This window comes from Oratosquilla oratoria, chromosome 33 (assembly GCF_046742065.1).
Source record: "Oratosquilla oratoria isolate Oo_2021 chromosome 33, ASM4674206v1, whole genome shotgun sequence".
Lineage (NCBI taxonomy): Eukaryota > Metazoa > Arthropoda > Malacostraca > Stomatopoda > Squillidae > Oratosquilla > Oratosquilla oratoria.
In genome coordinates, this window is record NC_134809.1 from 14,805,918 (window position 1) to 14,824,482 (window position 18,565).

Consider the following 18,565-nt stretch of genomic DNA (forward strand, 5'->3'; position numbering starts at 1 on the left):
ACAGTTTCTGCAATATCATCAGCATTATGTCCAGTCACAATTTTATCAACACCAAGGATTGAAGCTCCACGATCTAAGGCTTGACGTCGAAAAACTCCACAAAATGTACAATTGTTCTTTCTCCCAATCTGCAGAACCAATATCTTTTTTAACATGTGAGAACACAGGAGACTAAGATTATATACATTCAAAATTAATCATTAATGTATAACACAACTAACACCACAGTCGGATGAAACAAAGAGTTGAGTAAGTGAATCTATATATTTCGATTGGCAACTGCAATCCTCTTCAGTAGTACAAAGTGGAGGGAGGATGCTATCTTAAATAGCAACCTCTTACAAAGGAAAGGAAACTTGGAAATGAATAAATGTCATTACCCCAACCCTATGGGACCTGAGGATGACATGAGGTCGGGTCAGGCGGAGGGGGAGGAAACTTGTTGACAATTATCTATATAGGTGCAAAGATAAGAGGGAGGGTGGAGGGTATTCAGGGATGCAATGGGTGGGAATGATTTTATGCCTTTTTCTTTTTGGCTACCCCACTTGTAAGGGGGAAAAAGCCTTGGTATATGTATGTATATGTATGTATCTATATATTTTACTTATTTTGTATTTTTATTTCATTCTTATTTTTTTACAAAAATATCTTACATAATATATGTGGTAAGTTCATTAAAACTGCTTTGGCAAAGCTCAATCATAGTCTAACCTGCTCAACAATACGATCCATAGTCCAGCCATAGAGTTCATCATATGATAGGATCTTGAGTGGGATTTCATACTGCTGTTCATTACGCTTCACGGTCTCCAGACTGTCATCCCTGTAACCTAAAAATTTACCTAGTTACATGTCTGAACATCTTCTCCCCTTTATGTGGGGGTAACCAAGTACATGCACATATTCACATGAGAGAGAGAGAGAGAGAGAGAGAGAGAGAGAGAGAGAGAGAGAATAAACCCCACTCCCAGTGCAACACCTTATGATTGACATATATACATATACCAAAGGTTCATTCCCCCTTACAATGGAGGTAGACAAAAGACAAAGGCATAAAAACCACTCACCCATTCCATCCCCACATTCTCCATTCCCATCCATCCCCTTCCCTCCTTCTTATCTTGACACCTCCTGGATGATGGGTCATCCCTGAATCTCGCCCATTGCCCTGGGTCAGAAGCAGTGTTGCAAGACACAGCAGATCCACAGCAAGGTGACACTGCTTCTGACCTCTTTTACTAATCTTTCTTCACTCATTCTTTCCACGTGTCCAAACCATCCCAATACTCTTTCATCAACCCTATTCCCCAACTCCCTTTCCACCCCTGTTCTCCTCCTCACCTCCTCGTTTCTCACTCTATCCAGCCTAGTAATCCCTATCATACTTCTCAGGCACTTCATCTCAAACATGTTAAAACTCCTCCTCTCTTCCTTTTTATGTTCCATGTTTCTGCCCTTAAAAAATGCTGTCACTCTTCATACAATCTCCTCTTAGTATCCATTTCCAAATGTCTATTTCTCATTACACTTTTTAATCCCCCAAGGCATTCCCTTGCTTTTCTCAAGATACCTTCTACTTCCACCTCCACTCCTCCCTTTCCTGCCACATTTGCACCCAAGTATCTAAGACTATCCATTTCTTCCAGTCTCTCTCCCTTAATACTCGCTTCCAGTCTGGTGTCACTTTCTCCCCTTGTACATCTCATCCCCTTACTTTTACCTACATTTATCTTCAACTTTCTTCTTTCCTAAACTCTGTCACTAACTTCCTCAATCCCTCCTCTGATCCTGCTACAAACACAGTGTCATCAGCAAACAACAACTGGCTTATCTCCCACTTTTCTCCATTTTCTTTAACCATCTCCAATCCCCAACCCACTACCCTTGCATTTACCTTTCGCACCACCCCATCCATGTACAACTTGAACAGCCAAGATGACATAACACATCCCTGATAAAGTTCCACCTTTACCTCAAACCACTCACTCTCTCCATTTCTGATTCCCACTGCAACCGCCTTTCCATCCCTATCCTCCTTCTTATTTAGCAACTCCTTAAAAAATTCTGCCCATCTTCCTCTTACTACCGTCTCTTCCATAATCATCTCTCCATCTTCACCATTTACCTTTTCTTCTCTACTTCCTCTCTTAATTTCTATCCAAAATATCTGTTATTACTTTCAAAATTTTCTGTCATACTCTTACCCCATTTCTCATCTTTGCCTCCTTTATCAGGAGGTTAGAATGGTGCACCTTACAGAGGACTCTGTAGGGTGGAATTTATATATATACATATACCTGTAATTCCTTCATCTACAGAAAGTAGAACAAGCTTTAATCCATAGTTGTGGCGGTCATTCAGGAGCTTCATGATGTAAGCCAGCACAGTAGAGTCCTTTCCACCTGAAAGTTAAAACAATACTGGGGTAGTTTATGCATGATATTACTCACTAAATCAGTATCAATGTATTCAAATAGTATAATGTTAAAGGCTCACAAATTGTGGCAAAAATATTAATTGATCCATTGCCCAAGACCTCTCTTGCAGGAGATCCATAGCTCGCAGGTAATTAACAACAGCAACTGGAGTGGCCAATAAGTCATTCAATGAAAAAATATTATGTTGTTGTCTAGGTATGGCTAGGGTGGATAATTGTAGGATGAGGCATTCAGTGTATATGTATATGTGCATGAATATTATATATGTATATATATATATATATATACATATATATCTATATATAGATGTAATAAAAACACTAGGAGCGTGTGTTCACAAATGCGTAAGTAACCACTAGGAAAAGTAAACTAGTGAAGCAGAGCGCTTTCGTATAATTACATCTTTGTATCTGCACTGAAGATGTAATTATACGAAAGCGCTCTGCTTCGTTAGTATACTTTTCCTAGTGGTTACTTACGCGTATGTAAATATATATATGTATATATATATATATATATACATATACATATATATATATATGTATATATATATATATATATATATATACAGTGAGTCCTCCTTATACGGTAATTCTTTATCCGGTAAATTCACAGTTACGGTATTTGGTAATTACTACCCTCGATTCTATTTATGGTAAGAAAAATTCACAGATACAGTATCCGCTAGATATTTTGAAGAGGAAAGAGCAGGGAGAAGGTACATCTGCCATATCCTATCATTACATGTTATAATGGGTTCAGTATATGGTAATTTCAATTTGCAGTAAGGTTTTCAGGAATGCATATGTACCATATAATGAGGACTTATTGTATCTACAAGTGGATTTAAGTATTCCAAGAAGGCAGGGAAGACCTTGAACATGATCTTTGGACCAGGAGATTAAGAACATTGAAAAATTATTAAATGATTGATGCTGTTAGAAATCTGATTGAAGAGGATTGAAAAATAACAGTTAATCAAGTTAATTTTTGGAAAAATTCCATGAACACAGTCTGACCTCACCCAACACGAGTGTTAGGTTCCTTAGCCCATCGTGCTTGACGAAATTCATGTTGGGTGAATAACAGGTCTTATGGGAAAAAATAGGTTAGGTTCCCAGACCCTCTCCAGACACTGGCACACAACATGACCTGGCAGGCTTTTCAAATCATATTATCATGAATCATGGTCGTGTTTGGCAAATGCTGGGATATTTAGCCTATTCATGTACATATGAATTTTGTGCACAGTGAAGTCATGTTGGGTGAAGTCTGATAGTTTATATATTATATTATCCTCACTCCTCCTCCCCACCTCCTCTACTGACCCGTCCCATGACTTTTGGTCCAGGAGGCTCCCAAGGGAATTGCTCACAAGCCCAGCTGTGTGAATCACATGCTGCTTGGCTGCGTGACTTGACTAAGATTCCTTGAGGCCCACGGGTGAGACAAAGCCTCCTTGAGGAGCTCACGTGCAGTGCCAGCATCAGTCCCAGTGATGACTCAACCAGAGCCTTGCCTGACCACATGATGATCAACACTGAACTCTTTGAGAAACTCACATGCAGTACCAGCCCCCATACCCTCTGTCTTCATGAGTCAGCAATGTAAGAACATTTTGCGTCTAACTTCCCATGTATCAACCTTGCCCTTGCGCCAATTAAGAGCACAGGTCATGACTAAAAGTACTGGGTCTACTAACTTTGAAAGATCAAAGAGAAAGAGGTGACATGATTACAGTGTTCGAGTCATTACAGGGGATAGATTGCACTGACAGAAGAGGTCTCCTGATTAAAGATGGGAGAGATTTAAGAGGTCATGGAAGTAAATTAAGAAAGACCACATGTTGAAAGGATGTAAAGAAATAGTTTTCCATGTAGATGTACAAATATGTGGAATAGCTTAGAAGGTGATATAGCCCAAGCTCAAATAATACACGAGTTCAAATCTAAATATGACAGTTGGAACCATACATGAAATTGAGTCTAGGTATGTTGGAAAATTAAAGAATAGGAGACAGGACCCAATGAGCATTGCTCCCTAGGCTTGGGTTCCAACCTAAGTCCTCTGGTGCTGGACGAAATCCATCCTTAGGTTCGAAATCCAATTCATCCATTGACTATCATAACTGTACCTTAAGTGGGAAGAGGCCCTTGGTATATAGATAGATAGGAATGAGAGCAAGGTATAGACCAAGGGAAAAAAGGATGAATGGGGTGAATAATAAAGCTAAAAGAGTTCGCTGTCAGAATGGGATGATGAACCACCAAAAATGTGTACGTGTCATAGAGTTGGAGAAGAATGTAAAGACTACAGAGGAGTGACAAAGAGAAAGGAATGCAAGTGATGGGAGGCAAGTGGGTGAGGATGTTTCTCTCCCATGCCCAGCCACCTCATTACACTGGATACCACTCAATTACTTCAATGGAAAAAAGACAAAATAAATAAATAAATAAAAATAATAATAACAGAGAGAAAATTATCTAACCTGAAGCTGCTATGGCTACATATTCACCAGGTTTGAAAAGCTGATTGGATTGTATTGTATGATGAATTTCTTCTTCAAAAGCCCAATAGAAGCACTCCCTGCACATTGCATCTCCAGTTTTGGGACGCTGAAATATTACAGTTTCATTAATACTTGGAACACAGCTTAATTTCATAATCTTATACAATTTAGAATAGACAAAGGTAATTTTTGATTACTCTTTAATTACAATCAATCAATATCAAAGGGATTAATTTTTAATAACTATATTGTAGATGTAACTAACAGTCATCTTTCAATGAAGGTTGTTCACACTTACCTTCAGCAATGCATTTTTACCACACTGTGTGGTACACTTCACTGGCATGTTCTCTGTTTATGTCTGGCTCTGAAAGGCATACAAAGATTGCTTTTAAAATTGGAAGGTGAGCCAGTTGTTGTTTGCTGATGACACTGCGCTTGTGGCAGGGTCAGAGGGGGGGTTAAGGGAATTAGTGATGGAGCTTAGGAGGGTATGCAATAGGAAAAAGTTGAAGGTAAATATGGGTAAAAGTAAGGTGACAAGATGTACAGAAGAAGATGGCAACGGCTTGGGAAAAAAGTCTTAAGGGAGAGAGGCTGGAGGACGTAGATAGCTCTAGATATCTGGAGTCACATGTGGCAGGAAAGGGAGGAGTGGAGGTGGAAGTAAATTGTAGAATGTGAGGAGTAAATGTATTGGGGGATTAAAAAAGTGTCATGAGAAACAGGCATTTAGGAATGGATGCAAAGAGGATACCATATAAAGGCATGGCTGTGCTGACAGCACTATATGGGAGACTTGAGAGCTGTCACATAGGGTAGATCAAAGACTGATGAGGTGGTTTGGAATCAGGACTAGCATAGTATAGGAAGCACAAGTGGATAGAATAAGCTTGAAAGGAAGAGTAAAAATGAGGTGGATGGATAAATAATAGAGATTTTGGGTTAAAAAAAAAAAAAAAAAAGTAAAAGAAATAGTGAATGCAGGGAGATTGTGATTGGCTGAATGGATGATGAGACCCAATGGGGTGTTCTCCTCTGCAGCATGAACCATTCTGAGTACTTAAGAAGAGGGGTTATGGTGTCAATCTTGTAGGGCCACCACATGCAGGTATTTGTCACCAGTCCTGAACTACTTCAACAATTAAATAAGCTTCTACACCCACAGAAATATGTCAGCCAATGCTTCTGGAAGTGAACATCTCGTGTATTAGTAACATCCTCCACTTCACTTTAGAGAATTCTATCATGTTAGGTTATGTGATTAGGTTAGTTCCTCAGAATATTTTAGGATGAACATATAGGAAGAGGAGAAAGCTACTCTAATGTGATGCAGTGTTATGGCAGATTCTTTACCAGAACCCATTGCAACCAAATGTAGCATATTGTTTACATCATGGCAGCAGTAGTGCACTGTTGTCCATAAAGAAATGTAGATAGATATATAGACTATATTTGGCAATGAATCAATGTACATGAAGTGCAAATAATGACAAGAACACATAGTTCGGAATAATAAATGCAAATTGCCGAGGATAACACATATCACCAATAATTATCCCCATACAGTTCTTTATATATTCCATGATAATAGTTATCAGCTACACATTGCATAGTAGCAAATAAATCAGCAGTCATTAGTGATTCCTCTTATTCCAAAATATGATTTGGAATCCTTTTTTGCTAAATTCCCCGAGATGGAGGAAGGTTACAAGGGAATGCAGACTGATAAGAATTTGTAAAATATTAATCAGTAGGAAGTTAGACTTTTGTGTAAATCCCCTTCCAAATGGATAAAGGTTGATAGGTAGTTTGACATCCGGAATACACACACTAGTTAGGCTAGGTATGTAGATAAATTAAAAAAGATATCAAAGTAATATTTACTTCGTATTTTCTAGGCATTCAGAGCTAACCTCACTAGTATTAGCCAGCTCTAGCTCAGTCAGCTATCTTTAAACATAGATTTGGGACAAAAGTCTGATTAATTTAAAATACATTGATAAACATTTTTGGTTTTAAACCCCTGGGTGTTGTTATAAAAGCACTCTAAGAATACTATTAGTGATTAACTTTGTAACAGTGCATGATATTCAAAAAATTCTAGTATGTCACTTGAAGCTCCTATATATCTAGGTAACTATTTCTTTGAAAGGCTATTTTCACCGTGCGGTAACCACATTAATGCTATTTTCACTGTATGCATATTTCCGTTAGACCAGCAAAAATATATGTATATATATAAATGTGTCTTTACAATATTATATAAATATCCTATAATATATCGTGGACTTTTTCTTCTTTATAACGTACCTTGTCTGAACACACGAAGTATGATATACCAAAACTAACTTCGACACCCAACGATTGCAACACGTTATGAAGTACAATCGTATTTTTATATTATCTACTATAAACAGTATATTCATTACCAAGGGAGGACACAGAAGAGTTGCCTATTTTACTGGTGTATCCAGAATTTTTTGCATGAAAAGAATGTCTTCACATAAATATACCGTAAAGCGCGATTCACACGAGCGTCTTGGTGCCGAAACTGTGTTCCGGCAATACTTTTTGTAAACAAGTTTCGTGTTCCCGTGGTACCGTTAAGATAGTCATTTTGTTCCCGAAGTAGGAAACTTTTGTGACCTCACGTCGAAATTACATAAATATATAATGTCTGACGAATTAGTGTGGCCTAAAAGTGTGACAAAATCCCTGTGTAAGTTGGCAGAAGAGCATACATGTCTCTGGGATCCAAGAGAAGCTGACTACCCCAAGCACAAGCTTCGAGCGAAGCTGTTCACTCAAATAGCCCTGGAAATCAAGAGTCAGTACCCAATAATGAGCAGTTTGACTGGAGGTAAAGCTTCTTTTACAGTGTTTCTTTAATATATATGATAGAAAGAGACGTGTAGGTATCTGTACAGCCAATTATACAAAGGTAAACCAGTATAAGTCTACATGTATGCAGCCAAGTAGTTGATTAATTGTAGGTATATTGCAGTGTTAGTGTAGACAAAACTACTGTTCTGACATTTTCCTTTATATGGTATGTTACCATACTGAGCTATATGGTGAAAATAGTCATTGTGAAGAAATGTTTAAGACATTACAGTGGCTCCCAGTGGCCTACTCACCTACTGGAAGACAAACCTAACTAGTTTTACCAAACTAACCTAAGTAGCATTGCTGATCAATTTTCAGTAAAGTGCATCTCAATTTTTGTCCCTTGAATTCTCTATAACTAATTTGTTCACAACATACACTATAACTTTACATGTGGTATTTAAACCTAACCTAACCAACTCAAACCTAACCTTGTTCAGAACATAAAAACCTTGGTTATTTGCATCTTTCTTCTTCCTATAATACTGTAACATTTCCCAAAATGAGATAAGCATAAATCAAATTCAATCCATGCTTACCATATTTCATCTAAATTAACCGAATCTAACTTTACTATATCTAAAAAAAGGTATTCTGTCTCTACCCAAAATGTACATATATATATGCCAAGGGCTTTTCCCCCCTTACAAGAAAGGTAGCCAAAGTCAAACGGCATAACTCCACTCCCATTCACCACCCCACCACCCATCTTTTCTTGGCTCCTCCTGGATGACTGGTCATCCCTGCATCTTGTCTATCACCCTGGGTCAAAAGCAATGCAGCAAGACACAGCACATCCACAGCAAGGCCACTTCATTTAATCAGTGACCCCCCCCACCACCCTCTGTCCCCTCATGTGAAATAGAGATGGGGAGAAATCCCTTCAAGCTGCATCAAAATATAATTCACACATAACCACCCCCTAGTCCCCCACCCACTCCCTTCCATGCATCACAGCATCATCCATACACAACCATTCTCCACTCACTCCTATCTTCTTTCTTCTCCCCTCCTTTCTCAATAGAGATCCCCCTCTTTCCCAACACCCCTTTAACACCATCCATCCATCTCATCCTCGGTTGCCTCCTCCTGTTCACTCCCTCCACCTCTGCCTTCCACACTTCTCTTATTAAACTTTCTTCACTCATTCTTTCCATGTGTCCAAACCATCCCAGTGCTCTTTCATCAAGGCTTTCTCCCAGCTCTTTTTACACTTCTGTTCTCCTTCTCACCTCCTTGTTTCTCACACTATCCAGCCTTGTAATCCCTACCATTCTTCTCAGACATTTCATCTCAAATATATTTAAAGTCTTCCTCTCTTATGTTCCATGTTTCTGCCCTACTCAGTGCTGTCAGCACAATTACCCCTTCATACAATCTCCTTTCAGCATCCATTCCTAAATGTCTATTTCTCATTACACTTTTTAATCCCCCTTGGCATTTACTTGCTTCTCTCAATCTACATTCTACCTCCACTCCTGCCTTTCCCACTACATGCGCCCTCAAGTATCTAAAGCTATCCACTTCCTCCAGCCTCTCCCATAAGCCTTCCCAACTATACTCAACAAACTGATCCCTATGAAATTATTACATTTGCATTTGTCCCCTTTTTCCTTGTAAATCAGAACTATATAGGCACTCCTCCAATGCTCCAGCACTCTATCCTCTTTTAGACAAACATTAAACAACCTCACCAGCCAGTCCATCACTGTACTTCCTTTTTTTACAATCTGCATGACACCCATCTATCTCAGGTGCCTTGCCTGCTCTCATTTTAATAACTGCTTTTACCTCATCTTTTATTATTTTTTCCCATTTTCCTCATCCATCACTGTCATTTTTTTAGTGCCACCTTTCCCTCCCTATCCCCCTCCACATTTAGCAACTCCCTAAAATACTCTGCCCATTTTCCCTTCACTGCCACTTCTTCCGTTATCATCTCTCCATCTGCACCTACCTTGTCTTCTTTACTTGATTCGCCTCCCCTTCCTCTCTTAATTTCTTTCCAAAACATCTTTTAATTACTTTCAAAATACCAGAATGTACCTATCAAAAAATGGGGAAAATATGTTCTTCTAACAAAATTAACAGATGGATGCATTTTACCAAAAAATTACCAAGCAGTTTTGAATAATGCACCACATACACATTTATACAATTTATGAAACAGTGTTATCAATAAAGATAAAAACCCTTGTTACAGATCAAGCTCGGGCCAAATTTAAGAAACTAAAGTCATACTTCATCAGAGAGCACAAAAAGTTACAATCAACACCAAGTGGCTCAATAGGCAAGATATCTTCAAAATGGGAATTCTATGACTGCCTTGCATTCCTATCTACAAGTGGTGAGGAGGTACGTTTTGCTCGGTGCAATTATCGCTGAATGATGATCTTCATGGCTCAATGATGGTCATTAAATGATTGTCTAAACTTTACAGCATTAATTCCTTGTTTTTGAATAAGGTTGTTTTGCTTTGAGCAGATGCCACTAGAGTTGAGAAAGATCTTTGTTGGCTCCAAATAGTGACATGGCTGGGTAGGGGGGGGTGAATATAATTACAATTACAAACTAACATTTGAATTTAAAGGAGTGCCTGCATCATCATGGCCCCAAAGTTTTCAGATGAACAGGATGAGATCCTTGTGAAGGAGGTTGCGAAGTATCCCTTGTTGTGGCAGCTCTCACATCCCAAATACGAGGACCAACAAGTAAAAGACAACATCTGGGCAGATGTTGCCATCAAAGTTGTAAGACCAGGTGAGTTTGATTCTTGTTTATATTCCACCCAATTGATAAGTTTCTGTTGTACATTTATATAGTTTTACGAATTAGATTATAAGACTTTCATTTACATAAATGCTCTTTGATCACTCTAAACATACCTGTTTGTATTTTTTATCTGTTACTGTTTTTGTTTAATAACAACTGAGTTGGCAATTGACTCAATGTGCTCTGGTAACAAGTCAGAACTAGACTTTGTAACCTAAACTTGATTAGAGATTAAAGGAACACCATTTTGTCTATCTTTATTTATAATACACTGAGACACTGGTAACACATGCACCTAGGGCCAGGGAGGAATGTGTACATTCATTATGAATAATGAGAATAAAGATAAGTAGAGTGCATATCTACCTAATTTTGGTCGGTTATATCAACTCTCAGATTTTACCAACTCACCATCCTGTCACTGCTGAAATATGCAGAAAATTAATCTCTTACTGCAGATCCTTCAGAATTAGCATAACCACAAGCTCTTGCAAAATCATTTGAATTGTCTGTGGGGGGCTGTTGTGCAGGGTCTGGCTTGTAGTTCAGGGCACAAGATTTTGTACAATAGACTTTCCTCAACATGTGCAAACAGCAGCATACACTCACATCATTGTTGACAGTTTCAGGGAGTAAATTGATTGAAGTGTAAAAAATATGAAACTCTTGCTTCAATCACATTTTCAGCGGTTCACCAAGTGTGGGACAACCTATAATTGAATATATCTTTCATGGTGCCCCTCACCACTCAGTCTCACGGGTATGGTTTCAGCATGTTTGGATGTGACAAGAAAGTATCATCACCAACAAAAATGTGGGGCAACACAAGGTCAGAATCTAGTAGCTGATCTGGGGGTGGAATTAATATACCATAGTGGAACATATTCCCCAAAGAAAACCTTTCAAAAATTCCAGGATCATCTTCTTTCCCATTGGATCCAGCATCGATAAACATGAATTTATAGTTTGCATTTACCACAGCCAGAAGCACTGTTAAGTAAAAACCAGTGTAAGTGTAAAAGAGGGAGCCAAATTTGGTGGGGCACACAATCCAGATGTCTACCCCATCAATTGCTTCAAAACAGTTGAGATGAAGTTCCTTTGCCTTTTGCTCTAAAGTTCTCTGAAGCCAGTGATGGCATGAACAATGACACCAGCTTCCTTGGTGCTGCCAATGTCTGTTTTATTATTTGGCTGATTTCACTCAACTCGGAACTAAAACTGCAGCGAGTGCAAGGACTTACCAGTGGCCAGAATCCTGTGAAAGAGAAAAATAAATATTTCTGAACATTTTTACTACTACCTACTTGTAGTGTTTTGTGACCCTGCTGCCACTGGATGAGCATGTTATCATGGTCATCTGAGACCATGTTGTTACTCTTAATCAACTCATAGACTTAATTCTGTTTGGCAACTTGGCCAACATAACAGTGGTGATGACGGTGCTTGACACAGTGAATGAACAATGTTTATTACTGAAAGAGTTTATTTAAAAGAGAGTGAGCACAGTTTCAGGGATAATGTCATGAAGCATGCCAGCTATATATCAATTCTGAAGAATTCAAAAAACCACTGATGATTGTTTGTTGCAGTTATGCAGAAAAATTTGAGACTGAATCATCTGAACTTGATGCAGATTTGAGGTTTGATTTAAATGTTCATTTTGGAACATAGCCTATGCATCGACATTTTGGCATGTTCATTTGTATTGTTTAGAAATGGTACATCAATCGAAATTTTATCCATTTGACCCATCAAAGATAAAATTGGATCTGTGGATTAACCTGTTAGAGGTAACTTTTCTATTACCAAAGATGTTAAAAAGAAGGATATTCTTTTACTGTCAATGTGAACTGAAGTTTTTAATGTTCTTAGTAACCTGTGTGTGCCAGAATTACCAGAATCCTAAAGCTTCTATATTGTCTTGGCCTAACATTGGTAAACCATGATCTAGATTGCATATAGACTATGCAGGACCTATTAAATGGAAATATTTCCTTATGATTGTAGATTCCCTCAGTAAGTTCTTGGATATATATTTTGCTACGCTGCAACTTCTACTGTAACAATTAGATATTTAAGAGAGTCATTTGCTAACTACAGGATTCTCGATGTTATAATGTCAGATAAAGGCTCTAATCTGGTTTCTATAGAAATGGAAGAGTTTCTAAGAAAAAAATGGCATTAAACGTGTAACACCAGCACCCCACCATTCATCCTTGAATGGATTGGCAAAAAGGGTAATAAAAACATTCAAAGAGGAATTAGAAAAGTTTCAGAAAGGTGATATGCATACAAGAATATGTAGATTCCTATATAATTACTAAAGAACCATAAATTTTTTTCAATGGTAAGTTTCCAGTGGAGATAATGTTTAATAGTGTTTTCAAGGGTACCACAGAAGCTGTTAGAGTGCTTGACAGATCTTCCAGTAGATTGAATAATTAAGTGTTTAAGGAGGAAGAGCCCTTGTATGGTCTGGATGATGCAGTGTTTGTTTGCCATTTTGGTAAAGGTTTTCTGTGGGTGGAAGGAAAGATTGATGAAGTGCTTGGTTCAAGAAATTATAAGGTGAAGGTTCAAAGTTTGAGAAATTTCATTTGGAAAAGACGGATCAGAGCCTAGATTTGTGAGTAATTTTGGTCAACCTAAGAGTAACAATACAAATGATACTTCCAAAGATAACTCTTCAGTTAAAATAGGTGTTTATAGTAATCAAATGTTGGATTTTACCAAAGATAATACTAATGTAGAACCTCCAAGACAAGACCTTGTAATTAATGACCAAGATTGTTCAGTACAAACAATGCAAAGGAGACATTTCAGTCACATCCGTAGACCACCTGATAGGCTGGATTTGTAACTATTGTGTAGATACTAGTAATCCCATTTCAGGTGTTTTGGCTAAATTGTATCTTAAAAATTATGTGAAGCCAAAGTTTTTAAAGCATGTACGGTTCAACAGAAGGGAATGATTGAAGATGCTTTAACGACCACTTGTGTGTACAGTATCACTCTTCATCAAACTCATCACTACTAGTTAATTTTTTTATTATGTCTTTTATAGTTCATGACTGCAAGAAACGTTGGCAAAGCATCAAGGACACATACGACAGAAAGAAAATTGAGAAAACAATATTAGCAACTCCACCTATGAAGAAAGGGAAAACATGGGCCCTGGAGGAAAAATTGTCATTTCTTCAACCTGCTGAAGAAGATCGAGGGTTAGTGAACTTCCATTGCCATTACCTAATTTAAGTTCCTAATGATATTAAAAAAATGTGTGGCATTTAGATTAAAACCTGTTCCTCTCTGTGCTCTTATTTTAATGCCTAACAAAACATCATGATCTATTATATGTTGTTCAGTATATTTCATTAAACAAATATTATCTAAATTTTTTTTTCTTCAGATTCTCAAACATCACTGCAATAAAAGAAGAAGAATTTGATTATGACCCAGATCAAGTCATTGAACCACTTTTGATTGATGATACAAGTTCTAGGCCAAACTCAGAACAGTCAACCCCTACTCCGTCAGCATCACCGATCCCGCTTCCTCCACAAACTTCATCTCAGCAGTCTTCCATTCATACACAGGGAACAAGAAGCTACATCTCAAGGAGAACAAATCACCGAGAAAAAAGAATTGCTCATTTAGAGATGAAAATAGCTGAGCGAAATGAAATGATAAAGAACTTGCTTTCATCCGAACAAAACTTGGATGAGATCGACCTGTTTTTTCAGAGCATTGCCAAATCAGTTAAAAAATTACCACCTCACCTACAACACCGTGCAAAGGTCAAAACACTGGCCACAATTGGTAACTTGGAGGTGGAAATGTTGAATTCATATCATCCTGCACCTTTTCAATACCATTCTCCATCTGCATCTGGTTCACTTTCTGCCAGTGAATGAAAAATATCCTCATTCTCCATCTTATGCATATTCACCGGGTACATACTACACTTATTCTGTGGCTGATACCGTTTCTCCTCAACAATGTGAGCCAACTCATGGTAATGATTTGACTGATAGGACATGATAAATCAAAAGAGTATCACTGATGTACTTTCTAGCAAAGATTTATTTACACTGATCTCATGATATGTGTTAGATATAGACAATAATTTTGTACTTTTGGACATTGCATTAGGGAGGGAAGGGGTGTCTTTATTAGTAAGTGAGGAGATAAAGAAATTGTGTGGTGGAATGGAAGGAAGTTTCTTCAAGGTTAATGTGGATGAAGGTGAAACTGGGAAGGGAGATGTGGGTCTTTGTAAGTGCATATGGGCCTGGTAGAGAGAAGAGTGTAGAGGAAAGGGAGGCTTTTTGGATAGATTTAAATGAGTGCTTACAGAAATGGGAGGAATGTCAATATAGTGGCATTGAGAAATATCAGGGCTAGGGTAGAGAATGAACCACTAGACTGAGTGAAAGTTTGGATCGCCAGGTAAAAATCATACTGGAGAGCTGAGGGTGGAGATGTGTTTAGAGTTGATGATAGCTAACAATGTTCAAGAAAAAAAGTCAAGCATAAGTACACATGGGAGAGGATGGCGAATGGATGGGTGGCTGATAAGGCATTAACTACTTCAGTACGACTCAAATTCTTGCGTGTAGCATTGGCTGCCATATATAATTTGCATCACACTACTCACATTATAAAATATAAAGTCACTCCTGTATTACTCGTTCTCTTTCACTGAGTAATAATAAACACAGAAAACATGATCAAACCAGTTCACAGAATCTGGAGGTAACTTATGTAGAACTACAAAACAAATATACCATACATAATCAAGACACCGACGCCAGCATCCTCGTGTACCCACTTGCGCCTCATGATGCCTACATAGGCATCATCATACTGAGGTGGTTAATGGACTATGTAGTGATACCCAGAAGAAAAGTATTGTATGTCGACGTTCTTAGGGGAGAGAGTAGAGGAGTATATATATGTATATATATATATATATATATATATATATATATTTTTTTTTTTTTTTTTTTTTTTTTTTTTTTTTTTTTGTGGAAGGTAAGTTGAGCAGAGGATAGGTGGAGAAAGAGGAAAAGGGCAGAAGGCATAAAAGTGCTTAAAGTAAACTGTTTAAATGGGGAGGAAAAGGGGTAGGAGTACAAGAAGTTGAAAGAAGTGTGGGAGGTGAAAGAGTAGAGATAGGAGTGGAAGAGGAATGGGAGTGTTTCAAGGAGGGAGTGACAAGGTGTGCAAAGATGATATTTAGAATAAGGAGGATGGGAGTGAACAGAAGGAAGGGTTGTTGTTGTCATTCCCTAGACTGTCTGGACAAGCAGTCCCACCTCCCTGAGGAACACCATGGCTGACACAGAGTTTTCCCACAAATCCCTTACAGAGTGTATATTGTGTTGTTGGCATGTGTGATTGTGTACAATGTAGTCTTCCATGTGTTGTATAATATTGGGTGAAGTGTTGCATCATAAACAGTTACTTGCAATGCACTCATACAGCCTCTTCTGGTAGCTTAGAAAGGCTGGAAGATGGTCACATTGCAGTCTGGCCAGGTAGACTTTATCCTTATGGGAGGAGAGAGGATTCAGAGGGATGGATATCAGGGGGTCTGGCATGCAGCAATATATTGTCTTTCAGTTTGTTGATGGAGCAGTGATATGATTATGGATATGCTTCTGGAAGCTGATGTCTGGATACCTGGAATTTGAGAGAGGTAGGGGAGAGAAGTTTGAGATGAAATGTCTGAGATGTATGGTAGAGGTTACAATGTTGGATAGAGTGAGGGAGAGAGCAAGGTTGGAAAAGGAGATAGCAGATGGAACTGATGAAAGAGTATTGGGGTGATTTGGACACATTGAAAGAATGAGCCACAAAACTGATTCCAAATATCAAAAATAAATCATACAAAAATCAACTCATAGACTCAGAGGTGACTTGATACAGGTCTTTAAGATTCTAAAGGGAATTGACAACATAAAAAGTGACAAAATTTTCACACTGAATGAGAATCTGACAAGAAATAATGGTCTCAAACTGTCAGGAAATAAATCTAATTTGGAAGTGGGTAGAAACAATTTCACCATGTAGTTAATGAATGGAATAAACTTCCTGCAGAGGCAGTGCAATGTAATTCAGTTCAAAGCTTTAAGTTTCGTCTAAATAAACACCTAAGCAAGATGCTGTAATGACTGCCATTTATTTTATATTGTTTGTTTATTATTTGCTTGATTTTCATTTATTGTTAGTTATTTGTCAATTTATTATTATTTACTGTTTACCTGTTTGTTTATTTAACTATACCTATGCATTTATTTTATCTATGGATGGATGGGGTGAAAGGGGCTTTACAAAAGAGAGGAATGTCTGTAGAGGAAGGACAGAAGATAGGGGTGAATGGAGAAGGGTTGTGTATAGATGAGGCTGTGATGCATGAAGGGGAGTGGGTGGGGGATGGGGGGTGAGGAAGTATGTATGAGAAAAAAATTTGACGCAGGCCAAAGGGATTTCTCCCCGTCTTCTCCTTTCCTGCATGAGGGGACGGAGAGGGGGGGTCGCCAAATTTATGAAGCGGCCTTGCTGTGGATGTGCTGTGTCTTGTGACACTGCTTCTGACCCAGGGCAGTGGACAGGATGCAGGGATAACCCGTCATCCAGGAGGTGCCAAGATAGGAGGGGGGAGGGGAGTGGAATATATGGGAAATGAAATGGGTGGGAGTGATTCCTATGCCTTTTTCTTTTTGGCCAACCCCCATGTAAGGGGAAAAAGCCTTTGGTATATGTATGTATGTATTTATATTATAATTCTTATTTATTTATCTATCATTATTATATTTTTTTCACATCTGACCTAGTTATGAACCAAAAGGTCTCCTGATGGCATGCTCCACCTTTCTAAATCCTTTGTAAAGAAAAATTATTGGAAGAGGTGTGGATGGAGTTAACTTCAGGGGACAACCAAGGATGAGATGGATAGATGGGTTGAAGGGGGGCTTTGAGCAAGAAGGGAATGTCTGTTGAGCAGGGAAGGGAGAGGACAGGAGACAGGGATGAGTGGAGAATGTGTATAGATGAGACTGATGCAAGGATGTGGGTGGGGGCAGGGAAATAGGGAGTGATTATGTGTGAATTATATTTTGATGCAGCCTAAAGGGATTCCTTCCCATCTTTTATTTTTTCTCTATTAGAGAACAGGGAGGGAGGATCACTGATTAAGTGAAGTGGCCTTGCTGTAAATGTACTGTGTCTTGCTGGATTACTTTTGACCCAGGGCAGTGGGTGGGATACAGGTATGACCCATCATCCATGAGAATCTAAGATAAGAGGAAGGAAAAGGTTGGTGGGAGTGGGCATGTGCCTTTTGACTTGGCTCCTTTATAAGGGGGAAAAAGCCTTTGGTGCATATAGAATAACTTTGTTTAATATACCATGGTTATTACTGTTCTTGTTTTATTTAATTCCACTTATCAAAAGTCTTTCAAAATAAAATCAAAACAAGAAGTGGATAAATTAACAGTATGCACTGTGATGGCAATTTTTTTCTTCAGAGGTCACTGGGTGCAGTTGTAAGGCTTCCTGGACAGGTTGTCTTTGATCAATTCAATCAGGAAGTCAAACTGTTCAACAGTGGATGGGAACATTTTGCATGGATAGTTTCCGCTTGGACCTTAACCCTGATGGGCATTGGAAATGGGTAGCTTTGGTGTCCATCTTGCTGGGCCACCACATGCAGATACTTGTCACTGGTCCTGAACTGCATTAACAATTAAATAACTTACATCCACAGAAATATGTCAGCAAATGCTTCTGGCAGTGAGCATGTATTAGTACATCCTCCACTTCACTTTTGAGAATTCTACCTTGTTAGTGTCTCAGAATAGTTTAGGGTGAATATGTAGGAAGAGGAGAAAGTTGGTCAAACATGATTCTATGATGTAACAGATTTGCTACCAGAACCCACAATAAA

General features: G+C 38.4%; 2 protein-coding genes across 2 annotated transcripts in view; one reads left to right on the top strand and one right to left on the bottom strand.

The window, feature by feature from the left end:
- The window catches only part of Ctu1 (Cytosolic thiouridylase subunit 1), an 11,044-nt gene extending 3,710 nt beyond the window's left edge, over positions 1 to 7,334 (bottom strand). The window contains 6 exon segments of the mRNA XM_076172647.1: positions 1 to 128; positions 715 to 833; positions 2,301 to 2,405; positions 4,930 to 5,056; positions 5,249 to 5,317; positions 7,264 to 7,334. The exon segment at positions 1 to 128 is cut by the window's left edge and continues 61 nt beyond it. Coding sequence (XP_076028762.1) covers positions 1 to 128; positions 715 to 833; positions 2,301 to 2,405; positions 4,930 to 5,056; positions 5,249 to 5,296 — 527 coding nt within the window. The 5' untranslated portion in view covers positions 5,297 to 5,317; positions 7,264 to 7,334.
- Positions 7,335 to 7,456: 122 nt separating this feature from the next.
- On the top strand, positions 7,457 to 15,551 carry LOC143017773 (uncharacterized). The gene is made up of 5 exons (XM_076172646.1): positions 7,457 to 7,813; positions 10,043 to 10,194; positions 10,458 to 10,599; positions 13,679 to 13,835; positions 14,024 to 15,551. Exons 1-5 carry the CDS (start codon positions 7,627 to 7,629, stop codon positions 14,526 to 14,528), a joined length of 1,143 nt encoding a protein of 380 aa, XP_076028761.1. The 5' UTR covers positions 7,457 to 7,626; the 3' UTR covers positions 14,529 to 15,551.
- Positions 15,552 to 18,565: the final 3,014 nt, after the last annotated feature.

What these genes read in the sequence shown, in the direction of transcription:
- LOC143017773 (XM_076172646.1), top strand. Translation starts at nt 7,627, where the DNA reads ATGTCTGACGAATTAGTGTGGCCTAAAAGTGTGACAAAATCCCTGTGT. An exon ending in CATCAAAGTTGTAAGACCAG is followed by an intron (nt 10,600 to 13,678) that starts GTGAGTTTGATT and finishes TGTCTTTTATAG; the next exon opens with TTCATGACTGCAAGAAACGT. An exon ending in CCTGCTGAAGAAGATCGAGG is followed by an intron (nt 13,836 to 14,023) that starts GTTAGTGAACTT and finishes TTTTTTCTTCAG; the next exon opens with ATTCTCAAACATCACTGCAA.